General features: G+C 41.4%; 1 protein-coding gene across 1 annotated transcript; it reads right to left on the reverse strand.

Annotated features, from left to right (window-relative positions):
* Nucleotides 1–1,460: 1,460 nt before the first annotated feature.
* On the reverse strand, nt 1,461–17,548 carry LOC129761824 (ankyrin repeat and LEM domain-containing protein 2 homolog). Its single transcript, XM_055759610.1, has 7 exons — nt 17,375–17,548; nt 16,970–17,122; nt 10,457–10,947; nt 8,833–10,389; nt 2,817–3,284; nt 2,351–2,748; nt 1,461–2,291 (listed from the first exon to the last, which is right to left on the reverse strand). The coding sequence occupies exons 1-7, from the start codon at nt 17,418–17,420 to the stop codon at nt 1,982–1,984; spliced, it is 3,423 nt and encodes a 1,140-aa protein (XP_055615585.1). The 5' UTR covers nt 17,421–17,548; the 3' UTR covers nt 1,461–1,981.
* Between the last annotated feature and the right edge of the window lie 9,281 nt (nt 17,549–26,829).

A 26,829-nucleotide genomic window follows, 5' to 3' on the forward strand; every position in this document is an offset into this window, starting at 1 on the left:
ATCAATTGGTATGGATTTCAGAATATCATGGAGAACCTAGAACAAATAATATTTATATGAACTCAAAGACTAAGTAGCACATAGCTGCTTGGATAGGCACCACACGCACTGCGCGCTAACCGTATTGAATCGGAAAATTAAGCGGGAAAATAATAACACAAAGAGTGTGTAAGAAAAGAAAGATCGATCCCAAGTAAATACATCTTGGATCAATCGAACGAAAAATGTAAAAAAAAAATTGGTCGAGGAAAAGGAAACGCGAGGGAGAGATAATATTTATGCATTGTGAATTTATTTTACACTAGCTAACCCGGTAAACTTCGTCCCGCCCATTTACTTGATTAATTCTCGAGTAATGCAGAAATTTGTGTTTTATTTGTATGGCAGCCACCCCTAAGAGAGGGGGGAGGGGTATCTAACCACCATAGAAACATTCATTGCACCCTAAAGTTTCCATATGCCTAATTTGGTTTTATTTGCTTGATTAATTCTCGGGTAATGCAAAAATTTGTGTTTCATTTGTACGGCAGCCCCCTCTAAGAGAGGGGGAAGGAGTATCTTAACACCATAGAAACATTTATTGCATCCTAAAACCTCCACATGCCAAATTTGGTTTCATTTGCTTGATTAATTCTCGAGTAATGCAGAAATTTGTGTTTCATTTGTATGGCAGCCCCCCCTTTGAGTGGGGGAAGGACTGTCTAACCATCATAGAAACATTTATTGCACCCTAAAACTTTCACATGCCAACTTAGGTTTCGTTTGCTTGGTTAATATCCGAGTAATGCAGAAATTTTTGTTTCATTTGTATGGCAGCCCTCCCTTAGAGAGGGGGGAGGGGTCTCAAAATATCACGAAAACCTTCCCCGGCCCCAAAAACCCCTACATACCAATTTTCATGTCGATCGGTTCAGTAGTTTCCGAGTCTATAAGAATCAGACAGACAGACAGACATCACTCCATTATATATATATATATATATATATATATATATATATATATATATATATATATATATATATATATATATATATATATATATATATATATATATATATATATATATATATATATATATATATATATATATATATATATATATATATATATATATAGATAGATAGAAAAAGTTGGTAAAACTGAAGCACACCTATGAAAAATTTGATAAAACTGGACAATATTTAAAAAAAACTGGAAGATTTTAAGGTTTAACTGTTTGATTGGATCGAGCAAAAAAAACCGGAAGATTCCAGTTTAAACTGGAACATTGGCAACGCTGTTCGAGGATTTGATCTAATGTCGAGTAGCAGGTCATTAATCCGGCCACAAATCTTCCGTCTGTCGGCGGTGAACGGCGGTGAGGGAACTGTGATAAAATTGTGTAGGCGTTCTACAGAATCGTATTTACAAGACACGGATCTTTCGGACTGCTTTAGTAGGATAAAAACCGTGCCCTGCTATTTAACGGATGATTGCTTTGCAGCTTTGTATTTATCTCGTTTTTGTCTGGAATCGATATCAAATATATATGTATATGTACGAATGGATACTACCGGACCTCACGCGGCCCTCGATCACACGTGTAATATTACCATGAGCCACCCAACAACATATGGGGAAGGTGTTTGGAATTTTGTCTATTTCACATGGCATGACAGTTCTTGGAACATTTTGTGTTCGAGAGTGTGTATTGTTATGTATTTTATTGTTGTGTTTCGTCTCTCTCTCTCTCTTTTGGCAGGTTTCCTTGTAATCTAACTATCAAATTATGTTTCTAAAGCAAAGTTTGCGTTTTCTTTTGTTTCATCACGTAAAAAAATAGTTCATCTTGCTTGATCATTCGCAAACAAAACAGTATCGGTTATATAAAATGACTCGAACGAGAAGAAGTGATAACAAAAGGTAAGTTTAAAAAAAGAACAAAGATCTCAATATACAACTCTCAGGAAGGCGAAGCATGATACCCTCCCTGAGAAGACAACTACGAAGACGGGGCAGGTGCTACCCGCTGCTGGATATTGCTGTTATAGTCGGAGATGTTCATCAGATTGAGACGCGCGTCTAGCGATGCCAGACTATCGTTCCCCCCACTGGTGGCACCGTTTCCGCGAAGGTACTTGAACAATTTCGACACAGATGTCGGGCCCCGAAGGGGCGTCTCTTCAAACCGAGTGTCGCAAATCGACGCCGTACTGATCTCGTGATCCGCTGTTGCACAAGAGTCGTTGAAGGCGGTAAAACCCCCGCCGATGGCACGCCAGCGTGAACGATTTAGCTTAACCGTTGTTAGGCTGCAAGCAAGCAGCAATAAGCTGTAGTGTTTGGTTCAGGAGTTTGGGAGTTCACTTACCTTTTCTTATCATCCAGTGAGAGCTTGAGCATGGCTTGTCGCCACTCGAACACATGTGGAAACTGGACCTGATCTATAGCTCGCTTCTCAATCACATTCAACACATCCAAATCCTGCTTGCTTGGAACGTCACCTTCGATAAAGTTCTGATATTTTTTGGCCTCACTTTCCTCGCTAACATCAGCATCATCATCATCAGCGGCGAAGTCGTCCAGATCATCTTTGCTGTCGAGAAAGTTATCATCGCTACCCTCCGCATGCTCGTTTTGGGAAACTGAGCTTAAATCGAACTCTTCCTGCCACCGGGAGAAGAAAGACGGACTTGAAGGGGGCGTTTCGTAGCTCACGTTCGGATCATCATCATCTGAATCCGCGTCCGGTTCGGAATCGCTGCAACTCTACAAAAGATAACGAGGATAAGTTTTCATTAAATGCTTCTAGATATAGCCAATCATCTATCACTTACGAAGTATTCATCCGCATCTTCATCGGACTGCTCGTCATCCACCGCTAGATTGCGATACTGATGACGCTGCGTAAAGATATCGTGCGTTGCAAGACTAGAAATGATTAGCTCGTTTGCTTCGTTCACCGGTGATTGCTGCTGTTGCAGTTGAGCGCTGGCAGCTTTCTGTCGCTGTTCCCGGCGTTTGTTCAACCGCTCCATGCTTCCCTTTTTCGCGTACACCGCCCCGTCAAGCCGACAGTTGCAGCAATGCACCAGCGGATCCTCCCTCCAGATACGGCTGCAGCCGGTTTCAGTCTGTACGGCCGGACAGCCATCTCCCTGGCCGTCTCTCATCAGTTCGGTTTTCTTGTGAATGTAAAAGTCGAGGAAATTTTGCAAACATATCAGACTGTCGTGCAGATCCGGGTACTTCCGGGCAGAGTTCACCTCACGGCTTTTGTCGAGCAGAACCTTCAGGCGATGAATCTGTGCAGGGAAAGGAATTTTGTGTTTTTATAATAATAATAATGAAAGTCCCACCTCATTTCCCTACATAGGTTTGAGTTAGTCGATTGTCTAATTGATAATTGAGGGGCTCGGAAGCAAAGGGGTGTAAGTGACGTGATCGATTTCTCTTCATAAACTTTTTCTTTAGTTAATATCTCAACTGCAAAAACGTTCCAATTTGAGCTTGCTATAGAATCCGATAGATGAGGTTCGGACCTATCTTCCACATTGTCAAATACAGATGGGAATGTGTTTGCAGCTAAGTTATGACCAAAAGAGAGAGTCGATGTAGAGAAACCACTTACACCCCTTTCATTTTGAGCCCCTCAATTCATTAATACATAATTCCTTTCACAAAAAAACCAACTATTTTAACACTCCGTCAAGCGCAACCGATCTGGTAGGCACATCTCGAGCTTTCTGGATTGTCCCGCCCGCTCAAAACGTCATCCCCATATCCCCGAAATGTTGCTTTATCTATTAACTAGCTGACTCGGCAAACTTCGCCCCGCCCAGAATATATTTTTCGTTATCACATCCACGTTTCATGGGTCCAATCGCAGAACTGTTCATTGATTGGTCTTCTAATATACCCTTTAAAATTATTTTTTACTATAAAATTTCAGTACTTCTACCAAAACTCGACATTATAATATCAGATTATTTTCAGACACAATTCTCGTTCAAGATTTTTCATCAAAATAACATGTTTTTCCGTTACATGGAATAAATGTTTGATACAGAAAATATGACAGAATGAAAACAGCTCCAAATCGGACTTTTGCTTGAGTTAAGTTAAGTTAAGTTAAGTTAAGTTGATGCAATAAATTAATACAGGGTTTTCCATTTCGGGCATCCAAAAGTAGCGTCATATCGTTAGTTGAATGTCTGCCATTTTACAGTATGGATCGTTTTAGCATCGCACAACGTGTTAATTTTGTTAAATTATACTATAAAAATGATGAAAAACCGGCAAATGTTTTTCGAGCATTACGGACGGACTTTGGTCGTCATGGACGACCTACGGAGCACACAATCGCTAATGTAGTGCGTAAATTCGAACAAACTGGATCCGTAGCGGATATTGTGAAACCTGTGCCTCATCGGAATGTGCGTTCGGCCGAAAATATTGCTGCTGTTGCTGCCAGTGTGGAGATTCCACGGCGTGCTCAGCAATTGGGCTTGTCAAACACATCATTGTGGCGAATTTTGCATTTGGACTTGCACCTACATCCATATAAAGTCCAACTAGTACAAAAATTAGAGCGTGGTAACCATGGAATGCGTCGGGCATACGTCGATTGGGTGAACGAACAACAGCAGCAAAATGCTGAATTTTCGCATCAAATTTTCTTTAGCGATGAGGCACATTTCGAACTCGGTGGTCCAAAATTTCCGTATATGGGGCTCAGAAAATCCACACGTGATTGTTGAGAGGCCATTGCATCCGCCAAAAGTCACTGTTTGGTGCGCATTATGGTCTGGTAGAGTCATCGGGCCGTATTTCTTTGAAAATGAGGACGGCGAGACAGTAACTGTGAGTGGTGAGCGCTATGGCCGCATGTTAACCGATTTTTTTTGCCACAAATTGAAGATATGGATACGGATGACATGTGGTTTCAGCAGGACGGCGCCACGTGCCACACAACACAACCGAACATGGCCATATTACGAACGAAATTTGAGGGACGCATAATTTCGCGTTTTGATGATGCCAATTGGCCGTCCAGATCATGCGATTTGAACCCGCTAGACTTTTTTTTTGTTGGGTTATGCGAAAGACCGTGTCTATGCCAACTCTCCGCAAACTCTTGAACATTTGAAAGACAACATTCGTGAAGTTATGACCGAGATACCCCCCCCCCCCATATGTGCGAAAAGTCATCGAAAATTACCTGTTCCGGATCAAGGTGTGCGAGGAAGCCCTAGGTGGACATTTGAATGATGTTGTATTTCACACATAATGGCATAAACCTAACTTTAATTTGAAATAAAAGTTTCATCGAAATTCGAATTCTAAGTGTGTTTTATTTCAATTTACTTTCGGAATTTAAAGTTGGAAAACCCTGTAGAAATAGTCTCCTTAAAAAATGTATGCGTTTGGGGTAATACCGTCACCGGCAGTGGAGTAAGTCTGGTATGATTTCCAGTTAGGTGAATGTTGTTGGGACATATTTTCCATCTTTTTCAGATGCCTCGCAGTTCCCAAGGAAATCGAATTGTGAGAGTGGGTTCCAGGAGAACCTCACCCTTGCAAAAGAGACTATCGTTGATGGAGTTTCTGTCAACGTGCTTCCGAGACTTTGGAATCCCCAGCTCTACATTACAGGCTCACGTTTTGTGAAAGGTGATAAGCTCGAAACTAGGTCCTAGATTCCATCGAAGTAGTAATTGAATTGTGGTGTGGTTTGAGGTGTGGCATAATAGATTTGCCTAACATCAAATCCCTTTCTTTTCCATATTCCATGCCCACCGGAGCTTGTTCCGACCATATGTCCGGAATCAGTTAAGCGATTCGAACCATATTCGATAGCGACATCTAGAATTAGAATACTTCCCATTTGGTGATTGCCAGATTCAAACTGGTTCAGCTGGTGTCAAGTATATTTATTGACAAATTGAGGGTGCCAGTGTTACCCCCATGGGGACCGGTTTTACTCGGTGAACTCTGTTTTTATGTCAGCTCTAAAAATTGACTATTGCAAATTTCCGTTTAAAAGCACTGATATTTCTTATATATCATGGAAAATTATCTAGACAATGATTCTGTCAGGAAACATACCAATATGTGCCCTCAGATCGCACGAAACAATACTTTCCCTCATGAGGCCGGGCTTACCCCCAGTTCCCCTAGACAACATTCTTTTTTTTCTTTTCATTTCTATCTGTTGGGTAGATGGGGGCAATATGACCAGGCGGGGCAAAATGGGCCATCATTCGTTTGGGCTTGTTATTGAACCAATGAACCAATAATTTTTCCAACAATTGTATTGGAAATACTCTTATTAAGTATCTCCATAAAAACCACACTGACTGATTATCACGTAAAACAGAAAAACAGAAAAAAACTATGTACGTTGCATACTGAAATTTATGACTTTGCTCTTAATATCAATTCGTAATGGTATTATTTTTGAATTATTCATTCCACAGCATGGACGATGAATTCAGTGAAAATTTGAATATTGATTTCTCTGCAATTGACTGTAGTGATCGTGTAGGTTTTTCGGAAAAAATATAAACGATCAAAAGGTTAGGCGAAACAGTAGCATTTCCGCTCATGCGAGGATTTATACAATTCTTATAAATTCTTTTACATATCCGGTCTTCGCCCGAAGAAAAATATACTCTGTTTCTGGTGGGATTTGAGATGGATTCTGTAATATGAGCTACTACCAAGCATCATGTTTCTCACATGTATGGCTCGCAGCAGTTTTCGACGAGGAGGCAAACATGTTTTGGGAGGATAGAATAGTGAAGCTGCGTGAAAGATGGCGAAATATTGCGAAACAGAACTATGGATATAAAATTTAATTATAATGCTTTGATTGAAAATTATGTTTGTGTTTTCCCAAAAATCGACATTAACTTTTCGGACAAACCGTTATGTGAGTTGAAATGGCTCAGTTGAAATTGCTAAATTCACTTAAGGGCAAAAACAGGGACAGCGTAAATGCACCTTTAACAGAATTTTTAAGCTGCGCGAAAGGTAGCGAGAGATTGTGACACAAAACTGTGCATATAAAATATAAGATATTTGTCAGCACGTTCTTCAAATCTTTCGTGAACTTTGCGATTAACTTGCTTCTCTGTTAAGTCCTCCGTTTGTGGTTCGCCCAACAATTTTCTGGAATTTCCTCGACAGCGCCCACAATTTTTTGTCGAAACACTTCTTGCTTGCCATCTCGATAACCACTGGACAGATTGTGACTAAGTTTTGCACATGTAAACATTACACTCTTAACTAGTTTTACCCAAATTTCCATCAATTTTTACCCATGCAAGTAAAAAGTTATACACAAATAGAAAGTGTTGCATTTTTTCGAGTACAATCTTTAGTGTGGATCCCAAACTCGAATGTCGCCTCCAATCATCGCGGATACTTCATACTTCCGGGTTGATTGGGATATTGAAAAATTAGTTTGATATGCTATACATTACAATTCGCTAATCTCTAAACGGTTTAAATTCATGAAAACTGGAAGAACTTCCTTTTTTCCCATACATTTGTTCTGCCGATTTGTGTGCTAACCCTACCCGTATTTCGAATGCTTATAGCTCGAACATTTCGTAACAGATCGGAAAGATATTTGCATCAATTGATAGGAAATATTTCTACGCGTCTATCACAATTAATAAAATGTTATTTTTCATGAGATGAACAATTGAATAACTGTAAAATTTCAAGCGTTATCTAAACGCCCTAACTGCCAAGGGTTGATTGGCCCGATTTACGGTTTCCCCAACACAGACTTCAAAATCGATATACCTGTGGGAATCCGCTTTGCAAATATACATGCAAGTAGGGGGTATTTTTGTTCCCACCGAGCTGTGCTTTCCTAATACGGACTGTGGGAGTGAAGGGCTGTCATACAAATAAAACTCAAATTTCTGCATTACTCGAGAATTAATCAAGCAAATGAAACCAAATTAGGCATATGAAGGTTTAGGGTGCAATAAATGTTTTTACGGTGATTAGACACTCCACCCCCCTCTCTAAGGGGGAGTAGCCATACAAAATTAAACGGTATCGATTAGAAGATCAATCAATGAACACTTCTGCGATTGGACCCATGAACTTGCTCATAGTAAGAAAACGTGAATGTTTAAAGGTATTGATAACAAAAAACAAATTTTAGGCAGGACGAAGTTTGCCGGGTCAGCTACTAGTGTGCAATAATTTCGGAGGGAAACGTAAAATACAATGATCGTTTGACAATTCTTCCGTTCACATATTTTGTTAGTCCCAGGCGTCATATCAAACCTAAAAGGACGTTCATCAAATTTATTTGTAACAAAGAGCATAATCTATTACAAAAATTTCGATGCATTCTAAAATAATATTCGAAGTGGTAAACAAGTGGATTGAATAATATAATTCGTAATTCTACGTCGATAATATGCGTTCGTGTCCTAGATACAACCCCTTAAAATATTTTTCAATAATATTGATCATGTAAGGTGCGATTCCGAATCATCGCTGATCCCTATACCTTCCTTACACACAACACATTCATCCATTCGCCTAAGCATCTTATGTGTAGCGAAATATCAAAACAATAGAAGATCTGTGTGATGCCAGAAAAGAAATTCAACCAACAGCAGCTTGAGGTGATCAGTTGAGGTAGCAAGTTTCACTTATCTTATGCAGTATCAATTTCGCCTTCAGCGAGTTATAACGGGTCACAAATTTCAACAGGATTTCACACACAACTATTGAATTTTTCTTAGACACGAAACACGACAAACTGCAATTTTCGCCATTAAAAACCTGTTCGATTATACTGATTTAAATCAAACTACTTACCACTCCCTGGGCACTCTCCTCTTGCAGCTCGATGTTGATCACAATTAGCTGAGCGTAACGCGAATGCACTTTGCTGAAATCGATCGACCCAAACGCTGCATCCTTCCGATAGTTATCCACCATCCCATTCAGCTTCCGCACGCAATCGACCACGGCCTGCTGGAAGAAAGCGGCGAAATCCATCGTCATCGAAGTGCTGCTCTCGTTCAGATTCTTCACGAAACGCATCGCAAACACCTGCAGCGAATTGTGCAGACAAAGATACGGATTGGTGATCTTCGAGCGAATCGGCTCCGGCAGCTTGCGAACATGCGGGGAAATCTGCGAGCCTTCGGATAGCGTCATCTTGCCCATGGCTGCACAAATCGATCCGAGACTATCGTTCGATTTCGGTGCAACAGAACCTTCTATCTGCTTCTTGGTGGCTAACGCCGCTGCAGGCGGCCCTGACGGGGTTAGCATAGCTTTGAGGAGCGCCTCCTGCTCATCGATATCCTTCTCCTGCTGGCGCTTGCGCAGATAATTCTCGAACTGTGCCAACCCATCGTTGCTCTTCAGATCGGCGAAGGTTCCCAGAAAGTTCCAATATTCACTCCACCCAACTTCGTGATTCTCCGCCAAATTTCTTCCGATTATTTCCAGACCCTTCTCCGTGTCGGTTAACCGCAGCTTACGTTCCTTGAACGAAGGTGAATCGATAACGCTCGCTCCCTCGTAAATAGAATTGTTCTCGTCGCAAAAATAACTATAGTTGCCGCCATCGGCATTCCCCACCGATTTATCCATATCATTCCCATCGTTCCGTGCATCGATCTCGTCATCATCGTCGTCGTAAATCGTGGCGAATGAGTTCTGCAAGCGTTCCCTGTACTTCCTGTACAAAAAATTCTCCTTCGGCTTCTTAACCGGACTCATCCCCAGCCCCAAACTGCCTCCACGGGTCCTCATTGGCACGATTCCCCCTAAACTATTCCCATTTTTATCATCCATCTGACGCATCTCTTCAAGCGCTTCCTGGTCCACGTCCTCCTTGACCGCCTCAATCTCAAAGTTGTTATTTATCGAATTATCGCACTCCTGCTCATCCCGATCCAGCTCGAACGATCTGTTCGGGAACAGCGATCGCCTGCCCGCTTTCTTCACTATCGGAGTCGAAGACAGCGGACTAAACGACTCTCCAATTCCTCCCGCTGGTATTACGCCGCCACCCCCCGAAATCGACACCGGAATCTTGCTCGAGCTGAGCGCCTTCACCGGGGAGATAAACTTCGGCGAGGGAATCAGCCTGGGTGGAGTTTTCCATCGCTTGCAGAACACCTGCGCTTTTTCCTTGTCCATCGGACCGGCGTATGCCTTTATTTCGAGCTTCGCGCTGAACTTGTCCCTCGCCTCCAGATTTGGTGGATGGGACAGTGTGAACGGTTCGCCCACCTGCGGCGGGGTGCTGTTGTCCACTGCTCGTAGCACCGGCACAAAGAACCGCCCCAGCAGCAGATCCCGGATGGCTCGGCGAATTTCCGGTGTGTCATTTTTGCTCTTCGCCCGGCTGCAGATGACCTACGAGAGATGCGAAAGATAGGGAGAAAATCATATGTTTGACAACAATCATGTATTCACAACTCACATCCTGCGGCAGATGGCCATCCGAGTTCTTGGTCACCTTACACTGCGGATAGGAAATCAGCACCTCCACTACGCCCACCGAGCCAAACTTGGCCGCAAAGTGGAGCGGCGTTTCGCTCCGGCACTTGTCCGGCATGTTGAGATACAGATCCAGCAGAATCGCACTGACCTCGTCCGTCGAGGGTGTCCGCTGTCCGTGCAGATTCTCGATGAAGGCCGGATTGTCGATGGTTTGCACGATCAGTTTGCACATCTCGGCGTTGCCCTCCATAGCGGCCACATGCAACGCGTTGTATCGGGGGCCCTCCTTCAGGATGGTGGGCATATCGCCCGAGCTGACCAGGTAACGGGGGTTCAGCTGGATGATGTTGCGCACCGTGTCCAGCTCGTTCTTTTCAATGTTTTTGCGAAACGCGACCAGTTCCTGGCTTTTGGGTGCTTTGAAAGGGGTTTTCTCAAGCTTCATTTTGTTGGACGGCGCAAGGTTTGGTGCTGTAGGGGAGAAATAAAATTGTGAATGTACCCTCTGGACTCTGTTTTGAGAGGTATTTGCGCTTTGGTTTATCAGAAGTAGAGAGGTATGAGTAAATATTGAGTTCAGTTGGTAGCGAGCACAAAATTTTCCTATATAGTTCAGCAACCATCAAATCATCAAGCCCCATAATATATAAATAATCTATAATAACCCCACGCGACCCTTCAGCTCGCCTTTCTCTTCTACTGCCCTACGGACTCGTGGATTGTTATCACTCAACCGAAACCAAATGGAAAAGGTCTCAAAGTCGATCAGATAACGTTAGATCTGGCAGAATATAATTCCCTATCATAAATATCCAGGATGAAAACGAAAAAGCACGCAAACGCAACAGTTGGCGACAAGCGTTTTACGATGGAATTTCGCGTATACATCCTCTCCCAAGAAGTATATATTGATGGTATAATAGCCGCAACAGGTCTGACGTGCGAATCCAGTGAGAACGACGGAGTAGGCAAATTTAGTTAGTTTTGAGTGACTTTTTTGGTTCGGTTATGCCTGTTCTGAACGTGCACAGAACGGACAATTACAAATACGACTAAAAAATCTTTATTTCATTTCTAATATCTCTCATTATTGTAGTTTTATTGGAGGTTATTCTTGATCAATTCATAGTAGGTTCCTATTAACCTAAGTGGTGGATTACCTTTTATTGGTACAAATAGACATTAGTTTCCATACCATCCTATGGTTCCCCTACTGTAATGGGAGTATAACGAAATACAGTCAACTTTCCCTAACTCGATATCCAAGAGACCATCGAGTTAGGGAGGTATCGAGTTGGCTGGCTGGTCTTGAATTAAAGAGACTTTAAACTCTGAGAGTTCATTCGTCTCAGGTATCGAGTTATGGAGAGAAAATGCTTATAAAATCAATCCAAGGGGCCATGAAATCCATCGAGTTAGGGAAAATATCGGGATACAGAACATCGAATTAGGGAGAGTTTACTGTAATATTTCTTTTTAATGCTTACGAATGAACGTCAAATCATTCTTTCACATAAATAGCTGAGTCAATAGTACCGGGAGTAACGAAAATCTTACGCTTAAGACTGCAATTCAGTACGACTACAACATAGCCGTTCCAAACGTCGTAAAAATGCTTCCCTTGGGGCTTATCACTCACTCAGAAATGCTCGCAACCTTTGCAAGCTGGATAGTCGGGAAATAAAACCATGAACAGAATATCATACTTCAATTATGTGCGAAGAACATAACGTAACTTTCGAGGTAACCGGAATAATTTTGGACGATTTGTTGCAAAGGACGTTGTTTTACACCATTTACGCAGATTCGAAAGTGGCATTCGATCGTCTCGATCGTGAAGTTTTGCTTACCAAACTCAACAAATTCATCGAATATCATCTAGTTTGCTTTCATGGCTAACCAAAAGAATGGTTCCCAAGTGCCGCAAGGTAGCATTTTGCCTTATATATTGCCTCCTGGAACAAGGTTATGTTACGCTAACGATATGAAAACCAATCGACCAATTGCCACGGCCACAGACTGTTCGAAAACTCAAAACTTGATTGATTCATTCGTGGAGATGGTTTGGACATGGACATGGTTTTCGCTCCACAGATACAAATTTATCCATGAACGTTAATTTGAATCTGTCGGGAACATCTCCTCGTACCGTGGCTAGGTAAAATCTTTAACCAAGAAGGTGCACAGAATCCATTCTCACGTATGTTTGATCGTCAATAAGTATGCATCCTTGGGACATCATCAGAATACAAGTTTTTAGCCCGCGCGAATTTTTCATCACTAGACTTTACATCAACGATGCTTGCTCGGTAAGAGCGAAATCCTGCCTGTAGATGGGCAAAACACACAGGGTATTTCATTGCGACTTCATTATCTAACAGTCCAGGGTTTGCTTTGCAACACTTTCTAATTCAACTGACGATCGTGACTTCCTACGACGTATCATTTGAGATGCTCGAACCACGTTCTGTCGCACGTCGAACGGACGAAACGGAATTTCTACTCTCAGTACGAATCAACAGTGACTAGTTGAAAATGTGCGCTGTAATAGAAGACCCCGCCACTTCTGAAATGGCGCGCGGCGTTCGAAAACACCTTGTGAATCCTCTCCAAGCATGGGCGATGCGTCGTGCCCATTGACCCATCAATCCCAAGCCCAATAAGTTCTGCTTCTTATTTCTTCCGATTATATCCATGTCATCGGCCATGCAGATAAACTGACTTCACTTGTTGAAAATCGTGCCTAGCATGTTAGAGCTGTCGTCAGCTGTCGTCGGTCGATTGTATAAAATGCGGCCTTGAAATCGACCAAAATGTGGCGCGTAGGGACCTGATACTCGCGGCACTTTTGGAGGATCTGCCGCAGTATAAAAATCTGGTCCGTCGTCGATCATTCTAGCATGAATCCGGCCTAATAACTTCCCACAAATCTACTTACTATTAGCGATAGACGGCGGAAGAGGATCTGAGACAGAATATTGTAGGCACCATTCAGGATTGTGATGGTACGATAGTTACCACCTTTTTATATATGGGCCATATTATCCCGTCCTTCCACTCCTCCGGTAGCTGTTATGTGTCGCAGATCCTGACTATCAACCGGTGCATACACTCTACAAGTTTTCCCGGAACTTCCTTGAAGACCTCCGCTACGAGGCCATCCTTAGCAGCTGCTTTGAGATTCTTTAGCTGATTGATGGCCTCCTTAACTTCACACATCGTCGGGGGTGGTACATCGTCGCTGTTCACTGCACTAGTCCTCCTCAACGCCGTCTTGGTCTCCTGTTTGCGCGCTGTTCCGGTGTTCATCGTAGTGCTGCCTTGCCCTTTCGATCACCTCGCGTTCGTTCGTCAAGATGCCTCCTTCCTTGTTCCTGCACATTTCGACCTGCGGCAAAAAGCCTTTGTGCGAGGCGTTTAGTTTCTTGAAGAACTTCCGCGATTGTCTCTCTCTCTCTCTCTCTCTCTCTCTCTCTCTCTCTCTCTCTCTCTCTCTCTCTCTCTTCCAGGCGGTGCTTTTTCCCCCGGAAGAGATGTGTTTGCTGCCTTCGCTTCAGTCTGTATCGTTCCACGTTTTGTCGAGTCGCTCGTTGCAGCATTGCTGCACGTGCTGCATCCTTCTCGTTCAGGAGCGCTTGGCACTCGTCGTCAAACCATTCGTTCCGTTGTCCTCGTTGTTCATACCCGATGACGGTCTCTGCAGTGCTGCTAATTGCTGCTTTCAGGGTCTTCCCGCATTCATCGAGGGGAGCAGCATCCAGTTCGTCAGTCGTCGTAGGTGGTCCGTGGTGAGCGCTGGTGTCTTATGTTATTGACGAGGGACAGTTTAGAACGCAGTTTGTCCATCACCAGGTAGTGGTCTGAATCGATGTTGGCGTCACGATAGGTTCTGACGTCGATGATATACGAGAAGTTCTTGGAGGCAGCGAAGTCGATAAGTCTTAGGCTGTTTTCATTAGTTCGCGGATGGGCGCTGAACCTACTAACTACCGGTCTGAACTCCTCCTTTTGACCGACTTGGCTGCCGTTCAAATCACCGATGATGATTTTGATGTCGTGTTTTGGGCAGCGATCTATGCGCACCCTCTAGCTGCGCATAGAATTTTTCTTTGTGGACGTTGATAATGCTGATGTTGAAGCAGTGGCCTCAATTTGCGCATTCTTTCATTGATCGGCCACCAGCTAATCACCCGTTTCTGCGTCTCCCATCGCGATGCTCGTGTATGTTGCTGCAGCTCTGGTAGATGGTATACCCACCTTGAAACGATCGCACCATCGAACCTTTCCAGCACTCCTGCTGCAGCGCTACGATGTTGAAATTGCGAGCTCCTAATATTTCCGAAAGAATTCGGGTACTCGCAAAAAATTGAGAGACCTGCAATTCCATGTCCCGAATTTCCAGTCTCTAGTCCGTGTTTTTGCGTGGGTCTAGTCCGATTGTCCTGCCTCGGATTTCTTTGTGAATTTCCCTGTACGTTTCATTTTTACGGATGGCTTGCAAGACCTGCACCAAACCCCGGTCTCGTCGGAGAACCATCGTGCACAGCTCTATCCAGAGTCCCACGCTGGCATGAGAACAGGGATCAGCCACTCCTGACATGGGAAACAGACGCTGTTTTTAACCGCACCTCCACGGTTCTCCAGACGCTTGGATGATCCACTGGCAGTGTTTGGATTTCGATCAAAATCGACAAGAAAAATTATGTCATCATTCGGTCACCATTTGCGGAGAGCAACGAATGGGAAAAGAGAGCGGTGTTGCCAGTAACACTTTGCGGTCTATACTAACATACACATTTCAAGGGACAGCGGCGTTAAAAACGGAAAATATGATCTGTCTATCCTTCCCTTAGCCTCTATCGAGCTAAATAATCATATAGTTTGCACTCTCTGAGACTTAAAAATCAGGATCTGCTATATTAGCTAAATATGAATCATTCGCTTTGCGTAGTCCGTACGATCCTGCTGTTTCATGATGCATGGAGAGGTCGATATGCATATGTTAGAGGCAAAGAAGAAAATAAACTTTCTGCACCGAAAGCGTATATGATGGTTCTGCTTGCGTGTCGGTGTACCATGAAGTGCGAACCGATGCAGAGTTGTCTCGTTCTCTTTAGTGTCGTGATTTGCAGTACGTAACAACAAAAGGATGCCGCTGGGGGAAATGATTTGTGTATGATCATATTTGAACGAACGAAAGCGATTTTTCCAGTGAATGGATCATTTGGCAAACACTGTCCACTGGGGAGCTGGGTGATAATTCACTCAATATTCGCACACAGTACTGTATTGTATCCACCGTAGCTCTAATTATTCAGGTCAACTTCCCGGGGATGCCGCTTTCATCCATGTTTCTCCATAGATCTCTTCGTGTTATTGAATCTCATGCGACTCTAAAGTCGACGAATAGATAGTGCGTTGGGATTCTGTACTCACGGCATTCCAGAAAAATTTGCCTCAAGATGAAGATTTGATCAGTAGTAGACAGCATTCGGGACGATGATTGCCCAAAAGTTTTCACAGTATAGTTTGCGGCCTTTCAAATAACCTCATCTTTCCACTCCTCCAGTAGCTGCTCTGATTCCCATATTCTGACCATCAGTCAATGTAGACTATCAAACAAAATTTTCCGGGCCCATTATGACAAATTCCGCTCCGATGCCGTCTTCCCGAGTTGATTTGATGTTCTTAAGCCGTTTGATGGCATTCCTAACTCCACCCAACGTTAGGGGTGGTACATCTTCATTATTTACTGCAACTACGTAATCGCTTCCATCATTATCTTGGTCCTCTGCCTGTGCGCCATTCAGGTGTTCATCGAAGTGCTGCCCTCACCTTTCGGTCACTTCACGTTCCTTCGTCAGGATGCTCTCATCCTTATTTCGACGCATTTCTGCTCGTGGCAAGAAAAATAAGAAGGCAGCGGTCAGAATCTGTTTATGCGCCTCGATAGGTTCTGACGTCAGTTGGATCCGAGACGGGCCGACCATCTATCAGATCTTGGATTCTGTTTGATTTGGTAACTCTAAGTAAAAGAATTTTCCATTCCCCCAATAATTTTAAAATGTCAAAACTGCGTTGAAACTAGACACATTTTCGAGCAAGTCGGTTAATATCTAAAAGCATGATAGTACCATGCTTGGTTCTTAAACAGTTTTGTTTATCAAGCAAAAAAACAGTCCAATAAATCTTATAATTGAACACAGATTCTGCAATCTTCGAATTCGCCATGCCGATAATCGACATCTACGTGTAAATTTTTGTACGAGGTTTACCTCACCAGCATAAAATCACTGTAACTTTTGCGACACACCGCAATTTACTGATATCGAACAACCTTTCGATCGAAATCAATGAACCGAAGAGAACGATCGTTTAATTATAGCACCCGGTTAAAGTAAATAGAGGAAAATGAGTCGAGATTCCAGCCAGTCTCATTGACTGACACAGCTGATGTAAATATGTTAAACTCTTGCCTTCGGGGCATACTTACATTTGGGAGCACTCGACGGAACCGGATCCGATGGGCCATTGAGATAAAAGTACACCGCCTCCTCGCTGGTCCGGAACGCCTTCAGCCGGGCCTCCTTGTGTGATTTGAGCACCTTGAGTGCCTCCTCCTTATCATTGTAGTAACTCTTTATCGCTAAAAATAATAGAAAACATACTCCATTTAGCCCTTTCTGCGCCAACATCGGCGAAACAAAGAAAAACATCCATTGGTAGGAAAAAAAAAACTAATTGCGAGAATCAATGCATGCGAATGCAGTTCTCGAATGGAGTCCAACAATCGAACAAAAATAAAAGATGGCATTTTTGCGTAGCAACCTCAAAGCATTCGGGCCGGCACGTCCCAACCGCTGAAGAGAAGATGGAATGAACCTCTATAAATACCTACACAGTTCGGGTTCCTTGTACGGCAGATATATTGCGTAGAATTCCATGCTGTCCGCACTATTTCTTGTCTGCTTCCGTAGCAGCTGAGTTCACCAAGTGCCAAATTGTCACATCCAAGCAGCAGCTTGTTTGCATGTTTTGACTTGTTATGCAGCCGTCGTTATTTCGTCGCAAAAATGGCTCTGTGTATGTGCGTGTGAGAGAGCCGTCGTCATACGTCGCCATGGCAGCTGTCACCAGTCGAGGCGATATTTCGGGTTGCTTGAAAATATTCTACTTGCACAAATTGTTCGACAGGAATGTATCGATTTTGGGAACGAGTTTGGGGAATTTCGGTACGATTCAGCTATGTTCGTTCTGTAAGGGGGTGTTTTAAGGGGGGATTCTAGTGCAGACACACGTTTTGGACACATTTTCGGGCTCTGTATGAATAAAAATAAATTTACTATCCATTATACAATTATTCATTTATCTATCTTCTAACAATAAAAACAAAAATTGAACGGAACAAAATTATTCATAATTAGAATAGTTACAAACGTATGAAGTGAGAGGTTCAAACAAAGTTGTGACATGGTGTATTCAATTCCAGCCCTTCTGACATGGCCTAAGCCCAGACTAAAACGCCCTCGTGCGGGCAATATACAGTGATTCAAGTCCGTAATCGTACTCCATTATGCAGATCTCTTTTCCCTTCTTTTGAAAATCGAAAACAAGCCTTCGGAGCATTCTATTTCGATAAAATCATAGTGTCATATGAGAGTTAAAAGGTTTGCTATCTGTTTTCAGAATAATGGTTTTTATTTTTCTGAAATTGGCGAATGTGTGAGCCAATGTATGAAAATTGACTCAAACTCATAATCGTACGCTGGTTGAAATCTTAATTCAATTTCGAAGGGGTTGGCCAATTTCCGAATTCCGTCATTAGTATGGTATCCCTTGTTCATTGCAACTATTTTTAGCTGTCTTTAGCCATATCTACGAGTTTTTTTGTGTATTCGGAAGGAATATTCATCAATATTTCATCAAGTGGTTTTGAAAATCGTTATTTTTAGAAGTTTAATGGTTTCTAAATTTCCTACATAAATAAATTCCTCAGCTTTTTACTGAGATTGATGGTGGAAGATTGTGGAGGAATATCAATAACTTTTGAGCAATTGTAATGTAACCATGTACGAACTTTATATGTCTTGAGCTCTCGGTTATTGTCCTGGCATAACATGATTCCTCGAATCTATCACATTTTGTTGACACTTTGCTTCATATTTTCCTTCAGGATGTTCAAGTAAACATTCTGATCCATTACACCATCGATAAAAACCAAATTGACCAAAACCTGTTGATTTTGGATATGTTTGAAGAATTACATCGTTAAACTCTTTGATAATGATTCGGTGGCCCTGAAAACGGCCGTTTTGTTTGGTTGTTGGGTATTGTTTGTTCACTATACCAGTGTTTACATGAAGGACAGTAAACCGTCGTTGGATGGTGCGTATCAGATAAAAGATACCAAAGTGGAACGAGATATGATGAAAACCACCCTCCGTGATCTTAGACGAAATGCCTCCAGTGTTATGTATGGATGACATAAAGAAAAAAAAAACCAATGTATGATAATTGCCAATACCGAACACAATTATCAATTTTTCTCATCAGTAAAAACATATTACTTTAATATAGAGAAAACATATTTGAAATGGAAAAGGTAATTTTCATTTATAATTTTTTTTTATTTAAGTGTTTATTCAACCCAATGCGAATTTTAATTGGACTACCCAGCAAACATTAAATCGCATAACAAGCGTATATATAACATCATATGCCCTAAAATTTGGTTGGCATATAATGCGCCTAACTGGCATATGCATACAAAATTGGAGGCCATATACATACATGGCAAATGTTTACCGAATTTGTTTGGATGAATATGCAACTTTGACCGGCTATAATAGCGATTATGTTGAAATTGAATTGCGATCTAATATGAATATATTCATGAATTGTCAATGCACCAAATACGACTTTTGCCATACTCATATACGATTTATTACAGACATGAAAAAAAACAAATGGCGCAAAATATTTTCGTGAAATGTTTATTATAGCCTCACGAATCGCCATTTTTATATATGAGTATTTATGTTTGTAGAAATAATAATTGTTTAATTGACTTGTGTTGGGAGTGGAATATGAATGTTTAAAATGGCACAGATTGCTGTTTGGTGAAAACTGCTCCGATGTGGGTTCGAACTCCGGTTGTCTGGATTATCATCCACCAGCTATCTCGCGTGGCTATCTGAAATTTAAATCAACAGCGGTTAAAACTTTCGAGTGCATCAGCATTTCATTGACATTTCAATACGATGTAATATGTTCTTTATTAGGATCTAATATGATTTACTGTTTCATGATTTTCTTCAGCATGCAACACGATTTACTACAGTACTGAATCGATTTAAATTATACGATTATACGACCCACAAACTGCGTCAGCGTAATATACGCATATGATGCGGATTCAATATATTTTACGACAAAGTACATCATAAAATTGATGTTTATTATACCGATATGCGACTTAATTTAATAATGGTATATGAAATCGAGTTTTTACATTTTATGCGATTTCCAATATACACGATACATACTTTGATTGATATTATATGCGATTATGATTTATTCGGATTCCTTGTAAGACTTGGCACATGCAAAATTGTACGATTTAATGTATGCTGGGTAACAACACCTAATACTATATGTACGCTTTTATTTATGAAAATTAAATTTCCATATATCAAGTCATTTTTAACACAACTGTGACAATATACAATTTTACACTTACACTTGTGCTGAATTTTCCACAATACACGATCGGTCATTGATGTAAAATTTCTCGAAGCAACAAACATTAAAGTTCCAAATTTAAATTTTATTTGCTAGAATTAATCGTATCACTCACCTTACTTGCAATATGAAAATGCCCCCGACTTGCATATATTTGCAATGCCGATTTCCCCCAGACAGCTTGGTTTTGATGTCTCTGTTAAGGAACCGCCGCATGTGTCGTCAATTTCGACCAATCAGAAGTGGGTATTTCCGTTAGAATAGGGGTTGAGATTTTTGAATTGTTCGATAGTTAGTTTCATGTCATATATTATTTTCTTCAATATAAAAAATTGTTATGAAGTGCAGAAATCGGTTGATTTAAAAATTTCACCAATCCATCATGAAATGACTGAGCAATAGGCGTTTGAAATTGGACAATTTTCACGATGTGCTCGATTTTCGATTTTCAATTTGTACCCCAATATGTTCCCGAAAGACGTAATCCTACGTCAATATATTATTTAGCACTTCGATGTTTATTTAAAATTATATTTGACGTAACTTTTATCGATATCTGGTCATCGAATATTCGCTCGATTAATCGAATACTTATAGACATTTCCTCGAATGAATCGGTTATTGCGGTTATCCCCTACGAAAATTTTGGACATTTCTAGACGTGATATGATGGTTCCCTGTTAGTTGTTAGTAGAAAATGTAAAAATAAACAGTATTTTTGATCATAGTTTTATATAGTTTTTGTGGTAAGTGGAAAACAGTAAAATAAACTCTTTTGTTTCAAAACAAATTGATAGTCCTGAGAAGGACTGGAATGGTTTAATGGGTTGTACGGAATCTGCTGCGTTTCAGTCGGATGTATCAGTTTAGTTTTGGGAGCGGTAGCTTTTACGGATTCGCTGATGCTTTCCTTGACTTTGGCGCCATCGGCTTCTGTGCGTCGATTTGCGAGGGTTTGATTGGCACCACCACGACGAGCTAAACGACGGATAGCGGGTGTGATACGATTAGAGATGAGCAAAACGGTTCATTTCAGTGAGCGGCTCAGAGCCGTGCGCTCAATGAAAAGAGCCGGCTCATTTGAGCGGCTCGACGGCTCTTTTCAAGAACTGGTTTATTCGGATATGTAAAGAATGGAAGACGTAAAAAATAAGGTTTAAAACAATAATCAGTGCAGAGAAAAGTAAAATTATTATTTTACTAAAGGTTTTCTCTGAAATATTTCCATCACAATGATATTCTTTTTTTTTTATTTATAAACATTATCTTTCCAATGTTATATGATGGAAGTCTACTACATCTTTCACTGCAAACTTGTCTTGCTTTCGGAAAAACTCGCTCATATGGTACTGAAGGCGCCGGAATATATAATATTTTCAAAAAAAAGATAGAGCCGCGGAGAGATAAATTTCCTTTCATTCCACCAAAACGAAGGGTCGCTTAGTCTCAGCAGTGGTTCCGCTAAATGTTTATCTACAATAGATGTTGCAACAGCTTTTGGATCATGTGAGGATCGAAGATTGCCAACCAATGCATTAAACTCCTCCCATACAGATGACAGCGCTTCATCACCAACGATTTGTGGTAGTTTCGTAGGTGTGTGTTCTATGGATGTCATTTTTAGCATCCTTATCAACGACTGGTGTGCATAGTTGTACTTTCTGTTATCCCCAAAACCTTGCTGCTTGAAGCGAGGATCTAGCAGTATTTGTTAGGCTACTAATTCGTCTGACTCAAGATTTGTAGATCGTTTTACCAGCTCCGGAATAAATTTATACAGAGCTTTTTTATAATCACTAGAACTGATTTCTCTTGATCCATAAAATGTTGATCATGTCGAATTATCAGTCGGGAGAATATAGTAGTTTTCGATAACGATACAGTTTTCTCCTCGTTTTATATCCCAAACGTTTTTAAAATATTTCGAATGGAATATTTTCATGATTAACTGTATTATATTAGTCAAATCATTTCATTCGATACCCATATGCGGGTTGGATTTATCATTAACTGTGATTTACTAGTCAACCCCGTTCATCTGATACCCATATGATAGGGTTTTCCGAAGAAAAGTAGTCTGCCATTTCGTAACGGTCATCATTTTGGATTTACATTTTTCATGAATAATTGTGTTCTACTAGTCAAGTCCTTTCATTAGATACCCATATTGAGGGGATTTTGAAAGTAATACATATTTCGCCATTTTGGGGTGGCTGCCATTTTGGATTTACATTTTTCATAAATAACTGTTATCTACTAGGCAAACCCTTCCATTTGATACCCATATTGATGGGGTTTTGACGAAATGGGAAAAGCAGCATGGGAAACATATATTTCTTCCGCACTGCCGCAAGCCACGGTTCGTCAGAACAAGCGTACGATTCACGGTTCTTTATCAATAAGCCAGCTCTCAAAAGAAACACGGTTCTTTTATGAACCGCAGTTCTTTTTTGAACCATGGTTCTCAAATGAACGGCTCCTCAATGAACCGCGGTTCAAAAAGAGCCACGGCTCATAAAAGAACGGTGGGTCTTTTTTGAACCGTGGTTCATTCAAGAGCCGTACATTTGAGAGCCGCGGCTCATTTTTAAAGAACTGTGGATCGTACGCTCTTTCTGACGTACCGGCTCAAATGAGCGGCTCGTGAGCGCTCGCCCATCTCTAGATACGATGCGATGCAATGCACTTCGCTCCTCTGCCTCCTTTGCCGCATCCAATTGTTGATGTGAAGAGGAGCGCACCAGCAATGCACACTAGATTTAATTCGATGCGTTTGAAATTGGACATTTTTCACGATGCGATCGATATTCGTTTTTTAATTTGTACCCCAATATGTTCCCGAAAGACGTAATTCTACGTCAAAAAATCAGCAACTTCAATTTGATTATTCCAAACAGCATGAAACTCATCAATGTCTTACTGGTAAGATGTTATTTCCATAGATGGGTCCTAATTTGATATTTTTGGCTCCGATGGTTATCGTTTCGTATGGATGAAGCCAACGATGAATTAAACCTAAAAAAAATCTGAAAGCAACGTTTGAACATGGTGGTGGCGGAGGCATGGTATGAGGGTGTATGAGCAATTTGGTTTTCATCGATGATGTATTGGATCAGAATGTTTACGTGAACATCCTGAGAGAAAATATGAAGCAAAGTGTCTACAAAATGTAATGGAATCGAGGATTCAAGTTTTGCCAAGACAATGGCTCAAGACATATGAAGTTCGCACATGGTTACATTATAATTACTCAAAAGCTATTGATATTCCTCCACAATATCCCGACATCAATCCCAGTAAAAAACTAAGGAAGTTATCTGTGTAGGAAATTTAGAAACCATTAAATTTCTGAAAAATAATGATTTTAAAAACCACTTAATGAAAAAAATGATAAATATTCCTTCCGAATACACCAAAAAAATCGTAGATAAGGCTAAAGACAGCTAAAGATAGTTGCAATGAACGAGGGATACCATACTAATGATGGAATTCGGAAATTGGCCAACGCCTTCGAAATCGAGTTGGGATTTCAACCAGCATACGATTATGATTTAGAGTCAATTTCGTACATTCGCACACACATTCGCCATTCCCAGAGAAATAAAAACCATTATTCTGCAAACAGATAGCAAACCTTTTAACTCCCATATGACACTATGATTTTATCTAAATAGAATGTTCCGAGAGCTTGGTTTCGATTTTCAAAAGAAGGCAAAAGAGATCTGCATGGAGGAGTACGATTACGGATTTGAGTCATTGTAAGTCGTATTGTTGGCTATGAATTGCGGAACAAAATCTATAGACCTCAACAAGCGCTACTAGCATCGACCTGGCCGGACGGATTAGTGTTCAGGGAGTTTGTGGACCAATCGAAAAACTCTTTTCGACCGACAAATAATAAGCTTAAAAATGGTTTGTATGTATGCGTGCAGACATCTCTTTCTGTTTTCTTTTCTCATTTCAGTTGGGGTTGTGCCAAAAAAAAAGTCCATACGACGTCAATGGGGATCGAACCAAGGCCGGCTGGAATGCAAAGCTATTTTACACGACCACGCTATGGATAATGATGCTTCAGCAGTTGTTCAGCAAATACGTGATAATATTGCACCTGATTATAAAATGAAGTTGAGAAGTGTTTTCTAAGACATCAACCATTCTTTGTGTGGACACCGACTGGACAACATCGTTGCTGGACGGGCTGGACGGCGAGGGATCGAGTGCCTTTCTCAAGGCAAGAGGGCGGAGGTGGTAGCGCTGGAGTAGAATAGAGTAGAGTTTTCAAAGGGCCTTTCTCAAGGTTAGAGACGAATGTACTTATTTGTCTTTTGTATCGCTCGTATTAATCTTGCATATTATACAAATGCTTACCAGTATTTGTGAGTCATGATATTTTCACGTTATGTTATGTCTCATTTAATGTCATAAACCGGGATGACAAAACATGAGCTAAAATTCAATTTTGGGTGTACCTATCATCTTGCCATTCTGGGACGCATCGAAAGTAACACTATGGAATCCACTTCTTTCCCTGCCACGGTCGAGCTTTTCTTGTCATCGGACAGCAGTCGTCTCGGACCTGTTTGTAGGATCGAAGAAGGAGTCTTCCAACCCCCAAATCAAGGCATGTACGATGACGCTGAGAACTGTTCCGATCCTGATTTATCCGTCGATTCCAGCGCCGCACCACTCCCACTTCAGGAACATTAACAACAGGCTGGCTCGATTTGAAATTGCATCTGGGGGTACTACCAGAATGTACGTGGGACTCTGAAATTACCCGGCTTTAAGCTTTTCGTATGTGCCGATCGAAGCCGCAAAGAAGCTCCCCTCAGCTCAGGCAGCTGAAATGTGATTGTAACTCAGCACAGATGAAAATACGCCGTTATAGAACGCCTGACACTAAGCGTGATTTCAAGTGTGCTAGTGCTACTTATTGTAGACTAACACACCTATTCTGTATTTCGATCGATTCGAAATATTTCGAACGACTTGATAAAATTCCATTCTATATTCCGATCGAGTTCTTTCTGCATTTCGTTCGATCTGTTTCTCTTCGTACATTAAATGTACAAAAGGTTCGAAATCAGGAAAGCGAAATGATAACTCGAACGAAATCTGCCTCTTCATTCAACTGACTTCAATCCACATTTCTACCCCCCTAGGATCGAAAATTATACCCGCGTACGCAATCTTATTTTTACGTCCATATAAAGAGGAACGAAAACTTGATTTCTGATGCAAAAAAGGAGTTACCCCATCAATGGACGGTTTATTGTCTACCCATCGTGAACTCAAACGAACGAACTTAGACATTTATCAAGTATGCTATAAAGCTTCTCGCGTTAGAATTAGTAAGTAACTTGCAAAATAGCGCACACACACTTCACGCTATTTTATACGTGCGAGTAATTTCCGTGTACGATACAGAAAAAAACTAGCTCACCTATAGCGTATGTCAAACCACGTAGAACTCAAACATCGATGCACGCAAACGTGATACATGGGAGAGAGGAACGAATTCGTTTTGGGGGAAGTCACTTCAAAATGCAATGAAAATTAATTTACTGAGAAGAATGAAATGATATAGTCGAGTCGCTAGGAGGAGATAGCGACTGAACGCCCGATTGACTGTTTAGTCGTTTTGGCGGAGAAACTGCGTGAAGAAGCCAAAAGTCATTTCCGACTAAATACGGATATAGTCAGTCATATAGTCAGCTGACTATCTTCGGTTGACTATGGCTATGCCGAGCCCTGATTATGGAAGGATTCATTTATGTTTCCTGTCTTCGAGGCGAGGGACAAGCTGGATATAAGGAACTATCGTAGTATCACATTCTTCTGGCGGCGTCCAAGTGGGTCGAGATGATCTTGAGTGAAACTCTAAACATTACAAATCAACTGACCAGCATGGATTTATTCTTGGGCGATCAGGAACTAACAAACTTTTTGGATTTCACTAGTACTTGCATCAACGCACTGGAAGGGAGAGTACAAGTGGACGTAATATATACGGATCTGAAAGCTGCATTCGATAATCATCTTCAGGCTTTGCTGAATACTTTCGTTGACTGGTGACTGGTTGATTACCGCTCTATGAACCCAATCCTCTACGATAACGCGATTGACAATGTTACGCTGCGCAAACAGACCTTGGTGTTCTATTATACCCAATGTTGGATTTCAATCTTCACTACTCTTCTATGATCTGTAGAGTAAATCGTCAACTGGGATTTATTCCCAAAAAAGCTCGTGATTTGAAAGACCCGCAATGTCTGAAAGCGCTGTATTGCTCATTAGTGCGCATTAATCGTCTAGTCTCCATATGACCTAATTTGAAAACATCGGACCGAGTGTGTTCAAAAAAGAATCGTGAGAATCGCATTGCGCTACCTACCGTGGCGTGAAGCGTTGAATTTGCCACGCTATCCACATCGATGCATGCTATTGGGCTTGGACACGCTGGAAGACGGAAGGGAATTGCACCGGCAGGTATTCGTAGCGAAACTCCTGAACGGTTAAGGGCTTTGCGGCAATCATCCCTGCTACAGCCAAGTTTCCATCGAACTCTGTACGGGTATCATGAACCGATGACAGCGATGATTCGTGAATTTT

The sequence above is a fragment of the Toxorhynchites rutilus genome, chromosome 1 (genome assembly GCF_029784135.1).
Source record: "Toxorhynchites rutilus septentrionalis strain SRP chromosome 1, ASM2978413v1, whole genome shotgun sequence".
Classification (NCBI taxonomy): Eukaryota; Metazoa; Arthropoda; class Insecta; order Diptera; family Culicidae; genus Toxorhynchites; species Toxorhynchites rutilus.

Coding starts and splice junctions, on each gene's coding strand:
- LOC129761824 (XM_055759610.1), bottom strand. CDS start 17,420: ATGGAATTCTACGCAATATATCTGCCGTACAAGGAACCCGAACTGT. Junction 3,285..8,832: donor AGGAGAGTGCCCAGGGAGTG/GTAAGTAGTTTG, acceptor TTCCCTGCACAG/ATTCATCGCCTGAAGGTTCT. Junction 2,749..2,816: donor AAGATGCGGATGAATACTTC/GTAAGTGATAGA, acceptor TATCTTTTGTAG/AGTTGCAGCGATTCCGAACC.